This window comes from Plectropomus leopardus, chromosome 8 (genome assembly GCF_026936395.1).
Source record: "Plectropomus leopardus strain MGB_pleo_1.0 chromosome 8, ASM2693639v1, whole genome shotgun sequence".
Classification (NCBI taxonomy): domain Eukaryota; kingdom Metazoa; phylum Chordata; class Actinopteri; order Perciformes; family Serranidae; genus Plectropomus; species Plectropomus leopardus.
The window spans coordinates 28,437,613-28,450,964 of record NC_142183.1 but is presented as its reverse complement, the minus strand read 5'-3'; the positions used below and the strand labels follow the sequence as shown (position 1 = coordinate 28,450,964).

The following is a 13,352-nucleotide window of genomic DNA, read 5'->3' as shown; positions in this document are numbered from 1 at the left end:
TCAGTAATCCATCCATGATCTGAGTTACTCTAAATTTATCATGTTTGAATTTCATTGTTGGAATCTAGATAAATTTGGTCTGCGGCCCCATAGTTTAAACAGTTTAATGACCACAATGTTCTTGTGTGCTACTGTAATCTACAAAAAAAGATCAGTTACTGTGTGTGAACTTGATTCTTTTTACAATTATATATTGTTCTTTCTACATCTTCTATAAGCTGATACATTAAAAAAAAAGCAACGTTTCTCTCACTAGAACAAACAGCCACACAGATGAGTTAGAGGTCGTTTATTGTTCTCTCCGGACTGGTCCAGAGCAAGGCGAATGATATGCAGTAAAAAAGGCATTTGTCAGCCCAACAGTCGTAGTGAAGCATCAATCCACAGGCACTGGGCGTGGAGCACGAGATTACCAGAGTGTTTGTGTAAATGTGAGACCGTATAGTCCGTGTTGTCTGAAACCAGCTTCTGTGTGGAGTATGGAAACATCTGTATGAGTCTATGTGAGCTGATGTGCATGAGATAGTCACTTTTGTTCTGTAACTTCCTCCTGCAGTTGCTCCTCTGATGCAGAGGGCTCAGTAACTTCAGTCGTTGTATTGTCTTTGTTTATGGTGACCGGTGGGACTTCTTCGTTCGCTGGGGCGGGTGGAGGCTCCGCGCTGCTCGCAATGGTAGTCGGGGAGCCGCTGTGGTTGGAGGATGCATCTGCTGACACAGCAGCAGGCTGCGTTCCTCTCTCCACAGTCATGTCCCAGTCCTGGTCTGAAGGCTGAGGTAGACTCGCCATGAGTTCCTTAACACAAAAACAACAGCAGACTAAAGGTGAGAAATGTCTAGAAATGGTGGTGTTTCGCTTCAAGCTGATGTTCTACTGGATCCTGTCAGAGTGTAACGTTGCTGAGAGTGTACCTGCTGTCTCTCCAGGTCATTGTTCCTCACAGCGCTGAGCAGGCTCTTTGTGAAGCTGACAAGTTCGTCATATTTTTGTTTTTGGTTCTCTAGCTCAATCTCTAAGAACTGCACTTCCTCATGCTGAAACAGATGGATTCAACAGAAAGGAAAAAGTTAATTCACTGCTTGAGGTCTTTGTGAGTTACAATGCTCTAATTTAGCATCACACCAGTGTCCATTCAACAGTAGGAGGAAAAGATTGTAAGTGCAGCCACCAGTTTATGCACAATCAATCTGTCATAGTCTTGTGTTTGTCCTCACCTTGAATTCCAGCAGGCTCTGCATTTGCTCCCGGTCTGAAGCCACTAATTCACCATCATCATCGTCATATTCATCCTCTTCGTCCTCATCAATTACTTCAATCTTCTGTTAAGAAACCCCACAAAAAACAAAAACGCAGATTAGATGAAATTATCATGATTTGCTATTCCTTATGTTCTATTTTTGTAATTTAATGTACTATTTAAAACACTTTATATTGCAGTTTGTATTAGAAGAAAGATGCTACATATACTATGTCAGTCTGATTTCTCAAAAAACAAGCCTTATTCTTGTGTAAAAGAAAACATTATCAAGCTTATTCTTGTCTGTCTAACGCAGTGGCAATTGTGATTTGGCTACAACGGTGCTGTAAAGCTCATCGTAAATTAGCTCACACTTACCATGAAACGTGTGATTAGATAAACTATCATCCATGGCAATTTATTGGACAGAGAATGGTAATGATAAAATCAGATGTAAAAATGATATAAAAACAAAATCATGCAATAACTGAATGAGGAAAATGTGTAATAAAGAGTATCCACTTATAAAGGGTGAAACTTTATATCAGATTTATAATACATGATTGCACTTGATATATTACATTAAATGTAGCATTTGCTGGATGATTTGTTTAACCTTTTATGATCTATTGGGGGATCCCAATTATATTTCACAACTCATTTATCCGTAAGAAACTAAAGAAAACTGTCATGATGGCATGATGGGAAAATGTGTCTATATGTATAGTTATACAGCTGGTATTTTGTTACTACAAACTAATATAAACTTATATGTTTAAGTAGAATCAATGAGCTCTTATAAGTATTTATTTAGTTTACAAAAACTGTAAGATCGATGAATTTTCAAAACTTTTCCAAAACCTTTCCATATTGTTTTACCCAATTTCCATGATGTAATGTGTAGAGGTACACACACATATGGCTGCTATTCTGGTACAGAGCCTCCATTCAGCACAGTTAGGGTCTACCTCTTTCATGAGCCATGTGTTATATTTGTCGTTTGAGAGCCATGAATTATTAAACATGCTCTCCCTGGCATTTGTGGTCATGCAAAGTGCAAGTGCTTGCTAACTTTACTTGCATGTTAGACAATCCTGCCACCAACTAGCTGCTTACGCCAGCGTGTATTATGTGATGCTTCGACTGAAATATTCAGTATAATCGGATGGCTGTAAAGACCTAAATATCAAAACTTTTTATTTACTAAAATACAGTAAAGGGGTTTGGTTTTTGTTTTTTTTTAAGATAACTAAAATGCCAAGACTTCTAGTCCTCTAAAACAGGATAAGGTTGACTAAATGTGATATAAACTAACAAGGACGTTTAACAGCGGACTAAAACTAAGCTTGAATAACACCAAATTAACACTAGCTCTCCTACATTTTATCACATTGGTGTATAGACTTTATCCCTCTCAGCGCCTATTCCTAAGAGGCTAAATTTAATGAGGCTGTACTGTTACATCAAAGAAGTAATGAAGTACCACATTATTGGCCAGTGGAGCAGCAGCGGACACATCCATTCCATCCTCTCCGTCTCTGTGTAGTGAGTCGATGGTGCCATCTAGAAGCCAGAACGCTGCATGAATGCTGAGACACACAGTTTACATTTGACTCGTGTTTGTGCATTGTATCCGCAGCCTAACCTTCAGACAGGCAGAGAGATCCCTCATCGTTCAAGTCATCTCCGAGTTCGGGTGTTCTGAGCCTCTCCTCGTCGGGACTGAGGGTCACTGGAGATTCGTTTCCGGGGGATGAGGTCGAGAATACAGCAGGCCCACCTTTAGGAGGAGGGATTTCAATCCCCATCAGACGGTACTTCCTCCGCCTGTTACTGATCCATGTCTGCCAGTTGGGAAACACACAAGACAATGTGGTAAGTGTCCCGAATGTGGAAGAAAAACTTAAATTTAAGGACATCAACCAGCTTTTCAAAATAGAATCCAATGTGTTGAATGTGATGGTTAATAATATTACTTGGAAACACTACAGGGAGAGAAGTTGAAAAATTTTCTGTTTCCACTTTGATTTAGGAAAAAAAATTATTAAAGAGTATTCATGGATCACATTAAACCTAACTAAAATACTTTTTGTTGAATTATTGCAATTCTTTTAATATTATCCTGAAAGTGGAGTACTGTTTCTCTACATGGGCAAAAGATTTTTCCTCCTTACAATAAATATCCCAGTAAGTGAGATGGCAGTGGGTCATGTGTGTGTCAGGACTGAAGGACTAAATTTAGTCCATCAGCATTCGTACTGTGGCCCTGATATATAACGGCATGACTTTTACACAACTTTGAGTGAGTAAGTTAGAAAACTTCTCTGACCTCGAAAAGCTGCTCTCTCCTGTTTTCTTTTAGCCCGATAAAGTTCACACGAGTCAGATAGTCTTGTTTTCACTAAATGTCATAGACAAGTGGCCAGACAATGTGAGGGAGGCTCACAGCTTGCCAAGTCTACTAAACACCTTCATAGTTTCAAGGGTACTGTAGAAATTTCAGGAGGAACCCCAAACATTTCTGGATTTCTATGTATTTGTTTTAACACTTGAATATATAAATCCAAAATTTAACGCCCTTGGAGCCGGTTACCTTGACTATTTCAGTGTCTACATTAAGTTGGTTTGCTGCAGCAGTGATCTTTTCCCTGCACACTGAGCCCAGGCTGGTCATGCCTCGGTCCCAGTAGCGCTTTAGCTGGATGAGATCCCCATCACTGAACTGGGTCCGATCCTGCAGCTGAAGACAGAAACCCAGAACATTCACACTGATGAAAAGCAGACTCTAGCTTGATAACCTTCCAGGCAACATCAGTGTAAATGTGTAATAACCACACAGTAAACCTGGTACCTGTTTTTTTTTTTTTTTACTAAATTATACATTCAAATATGGTGTTTGAAGTGACAAAAAATGCTTACTGTTCTCTTTCTGGAGTTGCTGATAACCCAGGGGGCAGCAGACACACTGACTAAAGTCTGCACATAGAGACAAAAACAGTCAAGTTAAGTCTCTCAATTCACTTTAAAGGAAGGCAGCAAAAACACTAAATCTCTCCTGAATTTGCATGTCCCATCCTACTCTCCCTCTGATTAGCTAGTAGTATTCGTTATCCTCGTTGGTTGGGTTAGTTAAGTTAAGGCAAGAGTAGTGAGAGTGGTTAGGGTGAGAGTTTCAGGGAAAGCCAATTGGAGGCAGGATGACCCTCAGGCTACACTGCCTGGATAAGCAGCACGTGATGGCAAAGTCGCTGCAGCTCGCACACGTGTGGTGTTGATAGCCGGACTGATAGCAGTTTTGCGAATCTCTCCTACCTGTGTGTTGGATTCCCCTGTATGTGAGGTCTGTGCTGTGACGGAGTAGCTGCCCTGAAGAGTTGTGTTGCTGTGAAGAAGTGCGGGTCTGGAGCTGGTCATCGGGGGCGTGTGGCCTCCTCTCACCACAGACGCTTCAGCCCCGGTCGGGCTGGCTGATGTCTGCTCCCTCTGGATGTGTGTCTGAGCGGCCAAATTTGCCAGCTCCTCTTCCCTTTGCCACTCATCTTCTTCATCTCCAGTTTCCATAGCAATGGAGAAGTTCTGACTGGCGTCTAGAAGGCGGGGCGCCCCCCTATGACTGTCCTGGCTTTTCCGGGTAGCCACGTGACTCGGCCGAAGTCGTTCCCCCTCGCCTCTCTCTGACAAGGTGAAGACCTGCTGGATACGAGGTGTCGGTTCAGAGGAGGGACCAGAGTTCTGTACTGGGAGGGAGACCCGGTTCTTCTGAGGAGCAGGTGGTTGAGGTTGGGGGTTTGAGTGAGGTCTGGGTTGAGGCTGAGTTTGGGACTGTGAGGAGGAGGACCAAGGGCGACTTTGCGCTGTACCATACTGCCTAGTCCAGCTGTGAGGTACCACCCCTGCTCCTGCACTTACCCCTGCCTCCCCGAGGGATAAAGCTCCCTTCCTGACTGCAGTGTAGACTAAAGGCCCTGAGGCAGTTGTGAGGGGTGGGAGGTTTTGGGAGAGGGAGACCAGCTTGGAGTGGAGAGGTGAAGAGGTGGAGCTGTTCCTGCTCTGCAGGGCGCGGTTTATCAGAGATGAGGATGTGTGCGCAGAAAGCTCAGAGTCTGACTGAGATGGGGGGGCTGTGGGCCTCGGTCGGGAGCGAGGGACGGAGTTGAGAGAGTAAATCCCGGTCAGTATGACGTCATTATTGTTGTTGTTGTTGTTGCTTCCGCTGCTGTGGGGAGAGGAGGAGGAAGGGGAGGAAGATGTTGAGGAGAAAGAAGGAAAAGATGAGGATGGAGGGAGAAGGTGCACACGATTCTGGATGTTCCGCGCTGCAGCCAGTTCGGCAGGAAGCAGCGCACCTGCAGCCAGGCTGTGATTGGGCAGTGAACCTCCAGCTAATGAGTGATTGGAGAGTAATCCCCCGGCGAGTCCATGACTGGATAAGGAATGAGACATGCCTCCATTCTGTTCTACCTTGGAGGCGAGCTTACGTCTTTTGTTGCCAACCCATGTCTGCGGAGAGAGGAGCAATCAGCACAGTAACATTACTTAAAAAAGCTTTCTGCAGTACACTACAGGGACTAATTCAGCAAAGTGAGGATAATAATTCACGACTCTGCATTAGATGAAGAACTCGCAGGGAAGAGACGGGACTCACTGAGTACCTTTACATGCACAAAATAGTCTGGTTTTTGCCCTTAGTCTGATAAAAACAATATTCCTGCTAAGTAAGCTGTTTACATGTCTAATGAAAATAAATATTCCACTAACACTCCCGTTTATGTGCAGCTGTGCGTATGCCAATTAACGCGCCCTAACATGACGCTCATCACATCAAAAAATAGAGAAGTAGAACAGCTGGAACTGCCGGTCATTTTATTTCTTTGTATCAAAATCCGTTTTTCATGGTTTCCTACCATTAATAGACTTATTGAACTCCCTCTTTCCTTCTTTCACCTTCTTGAAAAGGTCGATGTAATATTTGTGCATTTCCAAAAACCTCTTGATATCCAAGTCTTTCATTAAAGTTTAAAAGCAGATGTGTTTCTCCTTCTGAGCAGAAATATGGGATTTTCTTTTGCATGCATCTCTACACCACAGTTTTGCAAACTGCTGGCGAGTTATTTTGTGTACAACATATCCATGACAGTGCACAGAGCTGACCTTATTATATATATCCCAAATGTGCTGTATACATGTCCAAATAAGGTTTCTAAAACCTGCATAATAGCGACATATCCCACGTGTCTTAATCGGAAACTGCTAAATTCGGAAAACGGCCTAATTAGGAATATTTAAACAGAATATGCTGTTTATATTATTGTATCAAATTAAGAATACTGCCATATTTGCAGTAACAGAATACTGGTGTGCATGTAAACGTAGCCACTATCTCAGTAAGTCCCCACAGAGCTGCAACACTAATCATATCAAAGAGTTCTGCGTCCTGCTGATTCATTAACACACAAGCACATCTTAAGGGCATACCCGCACCACGCTGAAGTCCAGTTTGGCCTCCTGAGCACACTGCAGTATTAGCTGGAAGCAAGCTTTGCTCTGATTGGTCATCCCATTATCATAGTAACGCTCCAGGATCCTCTGCTGCTCAGCCGTAAACACTGACCGCAGGTTCATCTGAGGGACAATCGCAAAGATAAAGAACACCCAAAAACTTTGTAGAATTCACCAGAGCTCACTGACAGATTGTGGTAGATGATTGGGTTACAGAGATATTTCAGCTAGTGTGAACTTTTAACTTTATGACAGTTTTGCAATTTCCTCTTTTTTTCCATTTTAACCATTGACTGCAGTTACATATACATGAATAACCTGTTTATGAGGCTTACTCCGGTTATGATCACATTTGGGATATGGTGTTTACAGGAGCACAAAGAAATCAGGTTATTCAAATTCCGCATATTCATCCCAGCTTGTTTTTTTTATAGTGCTTAATCCAGCATACAGGTTTCTCATAAACTGAATATGGCGTTTACAAGCTAAAACATGTGATACTAGGGATATTCCAAAAGCCTGATCATGAACACGTTATTCATATCCTTGTAAATGCACTTATTATTCATTTAGCAAAAGCATCAACTATTACATGATACTACCCCCTGAGCATGTCACAATTTGAAGATTATAGCTGCTGCAGCAGTCTCTGTATTCTGTTTTCATTTTATCAGATTTCAAGCCATGTTATATTTCTTCCTTACTCATATTGGAATACAATTCTTAATATACTCACAGTCTGCAGGCCACGCCGCTGTGACCATGCATCCATTCGGCTACTGGAGGGGAACTCCATTCTGCTACTGGAGGGAAACTCCATTCTGATACTGGAGGGGAACGAGGCAGCCATGCAGATCACAGCAAAACCTCCATGTTTTTAGATTAGCACAGTTTTGATTGTGCTCATCATGTCTCAGTGGACCTGGCACACTGCTGGGTACTGCGGCTGAGAAGAAAGCAAAGCAAAAATTGCAAGTGTTATCATAAGAGAATGACAAAATGAACATGATCTGTGTCATTATACACATGCTTTTCTGTACTAACAATAACTAAAGACCAGCAATTTTTTTTTCTGGATCGAGATTGAGAAATGCACTAATCACTTTCATCAAGTTGTAGACAACCAGTCAACACTTTGTCATATAATACATTACACATTTTTGAAAAAGTTACATCAAGCATTGTGAAGCTGTAAAATATACAACCCACTGTCAGTCAAAATATAATAGGCAATGACAAGCCACTGTGTGGCATCAATAACACCATCAATCAAGCTAATATGTTGTGCCTACAAGACATTGTTTTATTCATCTACTGAAAAACATTTAAATTTGTGCCCTAGCAGTAATCATGGAGTTACAGTTATACACATTTTAAATAGCACAAATTATGTTAGACCTTTATGGCAAAAAGCAAACTAACAATGTATAATAAGCAATGTCAATTTTTCAAAAAAATCTGTCGACAAACGTCACTTTTCAAAGCTATTTGATGACATCATTCAGTTCTACTGAGGAGTATAATTTAGTTTTTACACAGATATGCAAACCTTTATTTATAAAGTATAATGTAGTGTCTTTCTGTGACAAATGTTGTATACCTCTTTATTATGAATAAAGCTTCCTTAAAATACTACTAGTAACAATAATAATACAATAAATAATACAAATACTACTACTTCTACTGCCGCTAATAATTATAATTTAGTGTACACGCCTTCAAAATAAATGCATGTATAAACAATGAAGAAACGGTGACGTTTCAAGTAGAATAACTTGCTTTTTTGTTGGCACAGCAAGCTTTAATCTGTCATTGTGACACACCCAAATAAAAATATTAATAAATAGATTGCAGTGTTGATTAGTGTCATATCAAATGTGTATCGTTTCGGCACATTCAGACTGAACGAGGGGGACAGAAAAGAGAAGCAACGAGCCCGGTTAAAGGAAATAACTGTGGCACTTCCAGAGAGCTGAAAAACTCCGGTTTAAGTTTGGAATACAGTTGTTAGAGGCTTAATAAAGACAGAAAATGTTACATACGGGAATGTTGTGTGACCAATAAGCATCCAGCAGGTTTATTTTGGCAGGCTGACTGCGCATGGCTACAGTCAATATGGAAACATTACGGAGAGAATTAGTGAACAAATTGTGGGCACGTCAGATTAGTATGCCACCGAAGCGACAGGCTGGGGATTCAGAAACATAATTCCCACACAGGAAGAACAAGCCATAACTTTACGACAGCGAGCCAGACAGTAAACAAACCGGGTAAGCACCGCATCACCACAATGGCCATACAAACAGCACGCGCTAGCTTGCAGGCCCGAGCGGCCATATCTGAGCCAGCCAAGGCTAGCTAGCATTAGCATAGCTTTCCCCATGGATAGCTGCAGCTAAACTTTTCCCTCAAATCTGTGATTTCCCGACCCTGGCATGGTCATTCTCGCTGACCCTGGCTTCGAGCGGACACGATCAAAAACGAGCCGGCATACCCTGGAGCGAAAAGTAAAAATCACTTTCCTGCTTACCATTTTTGATGTCCAAATCAGACGCACGTTCAAATTCAGCAGATTTCTTCACCAGTCCCCTTTGCTAGACAATGAAATCAGAACGTCCGATCATCAATTCTAATCATGATTGTGACGTAGCTGCAGACAGGAGCCAATGAGAGCTCAAGATCATCGCTGTGACATTCGGAAAGGGCTGAAAACTGAGCACCGTGGTCCCGCCCACCATTGACTTTGTTCAGTGGGCTGCTGGAGGAGGAGGTCACAGACATGGAAGCAGCCCAAACTTTGATGGGAAATGCTTTGTGTCTTCATCACCTGAACGTGTCAAAGTATCCTTTCAAATATGTTCAGTTAAGTTTACCCCTGAGGCTGTGCTTAAGTGTGCAGCACATGCTGGAAACACTGCCAACAGGAAATATTTATTTATTAACTATTCCACTGCAGGCGTCAACATGTCAGCAAATGATGTGATTAGATTTCTATCTTAAAATTTTCAGCAATATTGTCAGGAAAAGTGAACATATAATCGACTTTTTTGTCTTTTTCAGAATGTTTGTTAATTGTTAAAATCAGCATTTTTGACATTATTGTTTAACATTACAAATACTAGCCTACATTATTTATTATAGTTACATTGTAAACCTTGTAAAACCTGCTCTGGCAATACTGCACTAAACTATAGTCATGCAAATAAAACAGTGAATTTGATTTTTATTACTTTTTTATGTTGATAATAATGTAATAGGCAGCATTAGCACAGATGTTTTAGTTTTAGTAGTCTATTCCTCATCTCTTAATCCTAAAAAGGTTATATCCTACTGTGCCTTCAGCAGTGAGTCTGACATAGTTACTGTAATTTACAACCTAATAGGTTACTTGCATTTCTACTGCAGCAGGGTTAATAACATATATTAAGAGGAGAGACAGATAGAAAGACACAGAGCATGTATGAAGGATTTGGTGACAACAATCCAGAGCATCAGGCAAATAGAGCAGTAAAAGTTCTCTCCTTTGAACCAGGTCGAAATAAATGTTTTCCCTTTAGAGGTACCTTGCCTGTGATATAATCATAACCACTAACTGTGTATTTTTATTTGATTGACGTAATAAGTCATTATTGTTACTTTGTAGAATAGCCCTAGCTGTTAATTCATTCAGTGGAGTTCTTCTTATACTGTTCTTATACTTTGATACTATTTTAATACTAGATGATACTTGTTTTTATGTATTTTGTTGAAATATCTTTCAAATCTGTATTGTTGTAATGTCTTGTTTTGGACTGCTGAATTTCTTGTCTGCACAACAGATGTACCCCTTGGCACAAATAAAGAAACCTTGAATCTTGAACCTTGAAGTTTCAAACTAGAGCTACATGGTATTCCGCACTTTGAAACACATTTGTTGTGTTTGTTATGTCTATGTAACATAAATACAGAAATAAAGGACATTAACGTATAATCACTGTGTTTTCTGATGTGTTCTTACTATGTGTGTGTTTATGCTTGTTTTTTTGTAGGGGTCATATATTCATTCTCGTCAGTGTTATTCTCAGATTTAACTATTGACACATTTAAATGCATCAGCAAGAATACAGACACTGGTGATGCTGCTGCTGTGTGGTCCCTCTGTGGTTATTGTGATATATTACTTTTATGTTGTGATAAGTTACATATTACCAGCTACCCTGTTAAAAGTGTAACAAGGAATGAAACAATGTCCCATCAAAGTAATGCAAATAATGTTATTTCTTACATTTTATTATTTTGTGATTACGTTTGTAATATATATATATGTATATATATATTTATATGTATATATATATATATATATATATATATATATATATATGTGTGTGTGTGTGTGTGTGTGTGTGCGTGTGTGTGTGTGTGAGCCTTATTGAATCGTGGGGTGGTGTATGTGTGTGTGTTTATAGAGGGGGGGTGCTGCTTTAATCCATGACGTCACCTGTGTCCCAGGTGCGCAGCAGGGGGCGCTGTTCCTCACAGCTGAACTCATGCACTGAGCAGCAGCCCCTGACAACTGATGCTGTTTTCCTCATCCACAGATGGTGAACTTAAAAAAAAACAGCTGACATATAAGTATTACCTTGCCCTGTGATGTAGCTCGCGTTGCCAACAGGCACAAAACATGCAGACAGGCACAATTTTTAACTTGCAACGACTATTTATTACAAGGAATTTTCCTTCACCTCATAAAAATACAAATAAAATGTAGTGTATCTGTGGTACCTAAAAGACCCTACTGCACTTTATGTATGATTTACAATGGTGTTTTTGCAACACTTAAACGTCATGAAAGGGTTGCTTAAGTAATCTTTGCATCCAGCCTTTCTTGCTCTTTCTATATATGTATGTGCATGTGTGTGTTTAAGGCAGGGAGGGAGACTGAGAGAGATCCTCCCTATATGGTGTGCGTTGCACCATTCCCTGGTCTGTGTTATGAGTGGTGGCCCTTGTGATGCTGCAGCGAGGCGGGCGGGAGGAAAAAGAGGAGAGGGGAGGGGTCGCTCCATCCCCTCGCGCCCACCGAATCCACTTCTCACAGCGCGCGGGCTGCTGGCGGGAAGGCACGAGGAGGAGAGAGAGAGAGTGAGGGAGCAGAGCGAGGGAACGAGAAAGGAGGGAGGGAGGGAAAGAAGGAGAGAGAGCGTGTGTGTGCGTGTCTCCCGTGTGTGCGCGTGGATTGCACCACCGCATCCCGTTCACCGTTTCTGCAGGCGGCCATGCTCTGATGGAGAGAATAAAACTGACAAAGCTTTCTTTTTCCTCAGATTTACCCACCGCAGAGTCATTCCAGATGTGACTGACAAGTCGTTTTATGTCGCCCGCATTGAGTCCTGTGCTGTTCATCTCGGAGAGACTGTGACACCATGGCTTTGGTTATGGAACCTATAAGTAAATGGACACCAAAGCAAGTGCTGGACTGGATGAAAGGTAAATTTTGGCTTCATTGCATCAGGTTGATTATGTGCATTGTGGTTAAAATGATGATGATGATGGTGAGCAGCGGAGGGCCACACTGTATGCATGTGGGTTCTCCTTTTCAAAAAAAAAAAAACCCTGCAGGCTGACGTGTGATATTAGCCGCTGGAGCTGACCACTGTGAGACTGATTTAAGTCACTAAAGTAGAGTGAATGCGATTGAGCCGGTGCAGTGAAATGGATGTCCCCAAGAAGCAGGGAGTGGAGGCTCAGCATTCTGTCATCTCGCTTGCTTGAGAGCGCACCCCTTCGCAAGCCAAGCCTATAGGCTGCTGCTGCTGACTCCATCAGCAGCAGCAGCAGCAGCAGCAGCAGCAGCAGAGCTCCCATCAATGAATGTGGAAGATATGTCATCTGCTCTTTCACTCACCACCACATGCTCTAAGCCCATATCACCATTCGTTTTATGTATGACTGTGCTTGTGCGCGCGCGTTTGATTAATGTAGTTAGCTGCATGCAACCCCCCCCCTTCACCCCCCACCACCTATGCTGCCAGCCCGTACAGTCAGTTTCAGCACCATGGACAGCGCAATGCCGTTTACCATTTAAGGCAAACGCACCGATCACATTTTTTCCTCTCTGTTGCTCGCTTTGCTGGCGCGAGATACGTCCCTTCAAACAGACAGTATGAATGAGTAATCACTAATCATGCGTGTGTGTGTGTGTGTGTGTGTGTGTGTGTGTGTGTGGGGTAGGAGCTTTTCTCACACGCTGATGGTCAGACATAGAGCTGTGAGAGAAACTGTGGTGGGCCTACTAAGAGACAATGAAAATGGGGAGGGAGGGTGTCCGCAATCCCTTACTTAAGAGAATGACTTAATCACTTGTGTGCGATGACTCAAACCTACAATGCAATGTTGCTATAGATACTTGGGATGTGTGTCTGCATTGCACATACACTAGAGTGACCACTTTTTGTATCTAATGTATTCATATCCTAAAACTCCATGTCCCCACATGTGTTTCAAGTTCCTTTTCATTATGGCAAAGCACTGATGTCTGAGATTAGAAGTCAAGGTGGTTGCCAGACCCTCGGGGGACACAGCGAGGGAGTATTTGGGATGCGTTACGTTGAGTGATTACGATGATGTTCCTGGTTT

At 41.8% G+C, this 13,352-nt stretch overlaps 2 protein-coding genes across 10 annotated transcripts in view; one reads left to right on the top strand and one right to left on the bottom strand.

Annotated features, from left to right (window-relative positions):
* Positions 1-274: 274 nt before the first annotated feature.
* On the bottom strand, positions 275-9,423 carry hdx (highly divergent homeobox). 2 transcript variants are annotated; one of them, XM_042493658.2, is made up of 11 exons: positions 9,268-9,423; positions 7,474-7,683; positions 6,714-6,860; positions 4,551-5,738; positions 4,158-4,214; positions 3,832-3,978; positions 2,884-3,082; positions 2,722-2,801; positions 1,216-1,320; positions 913-1,035; positions 275-796 (listed from the first exon to the last, which is right to left on the bottom strand). In XM_042493658.2, the coding sequence occupies exons 2-11, from the start codon at positions 7,585-7,587 to the stop codon at positions 527-529; spliced, it is 2,430 nt and encodes an 809-aa protein (XP_042349592.2). In that variant the 5' UTR covers positions 7,588-7,683; positions 9,268-9,423; the 3' UTR covers positions 275-526. The 2 variants fall into 2 exon arrangements, with proteins under 2 accessions (XP_042349592.2, XP_087937451.1); XM_088081325.1 differs by having other exon boundaries at positions 6,720-6,860.
* A 2,423-nt stretch (positions 9,424-11,846) lies between these two features.
* The window catches only part of LOC121947993 (connector enhancer of kinase suppressor of ras 2), an 80,389-nt gene continuing 78,883 nt past the window's right edge, over positions 11,847-13,352 (top strand). For 5 of the 8 annotated variants that reach the window (XM_088081321.1, XM_088081318.1, XM_088081320.1 and 2 more), the window contains exon 1: positions 11,848-12,203. In XM_088081321.1, the coding sequence (XP_087937447.1) occupies positions 12,140-12,203 (64 nt within the window). In that variant the 5' untranslated portion in view covers positions 11,848-12,139. Of the gene's footprint in view, positions 12,204-13,352 lie in introns of all 8 variants that reach the window. The other 3 variants (XM_088081322.1, XM_088081323.1, XM_088081319.1) reach the window with 2 other exon arrangements.

Coding starts and splice junctions, on each gene's coding strand:
- hdx (XM_042493658.2), bottom strand. CDS start 7,587: ATGGCTGCCTCGTTCCCCTCCAGTATCAGAATGGAGTTTCCCTCCAGT. Junction 1,321..2,721: donor CTCCACTGGCCAATAATGTG/GTACTTCATTAC, acceptor GTTTCTTAACAG/AAGATTGAAGTAATTGATGA. Junction 797..912: donor ATGACCTGGAGAGACAGCAG/GTACACTCTCAG, acceptor TTTTGTGTTAAG/GAACTCATGGCGAGTCTACC.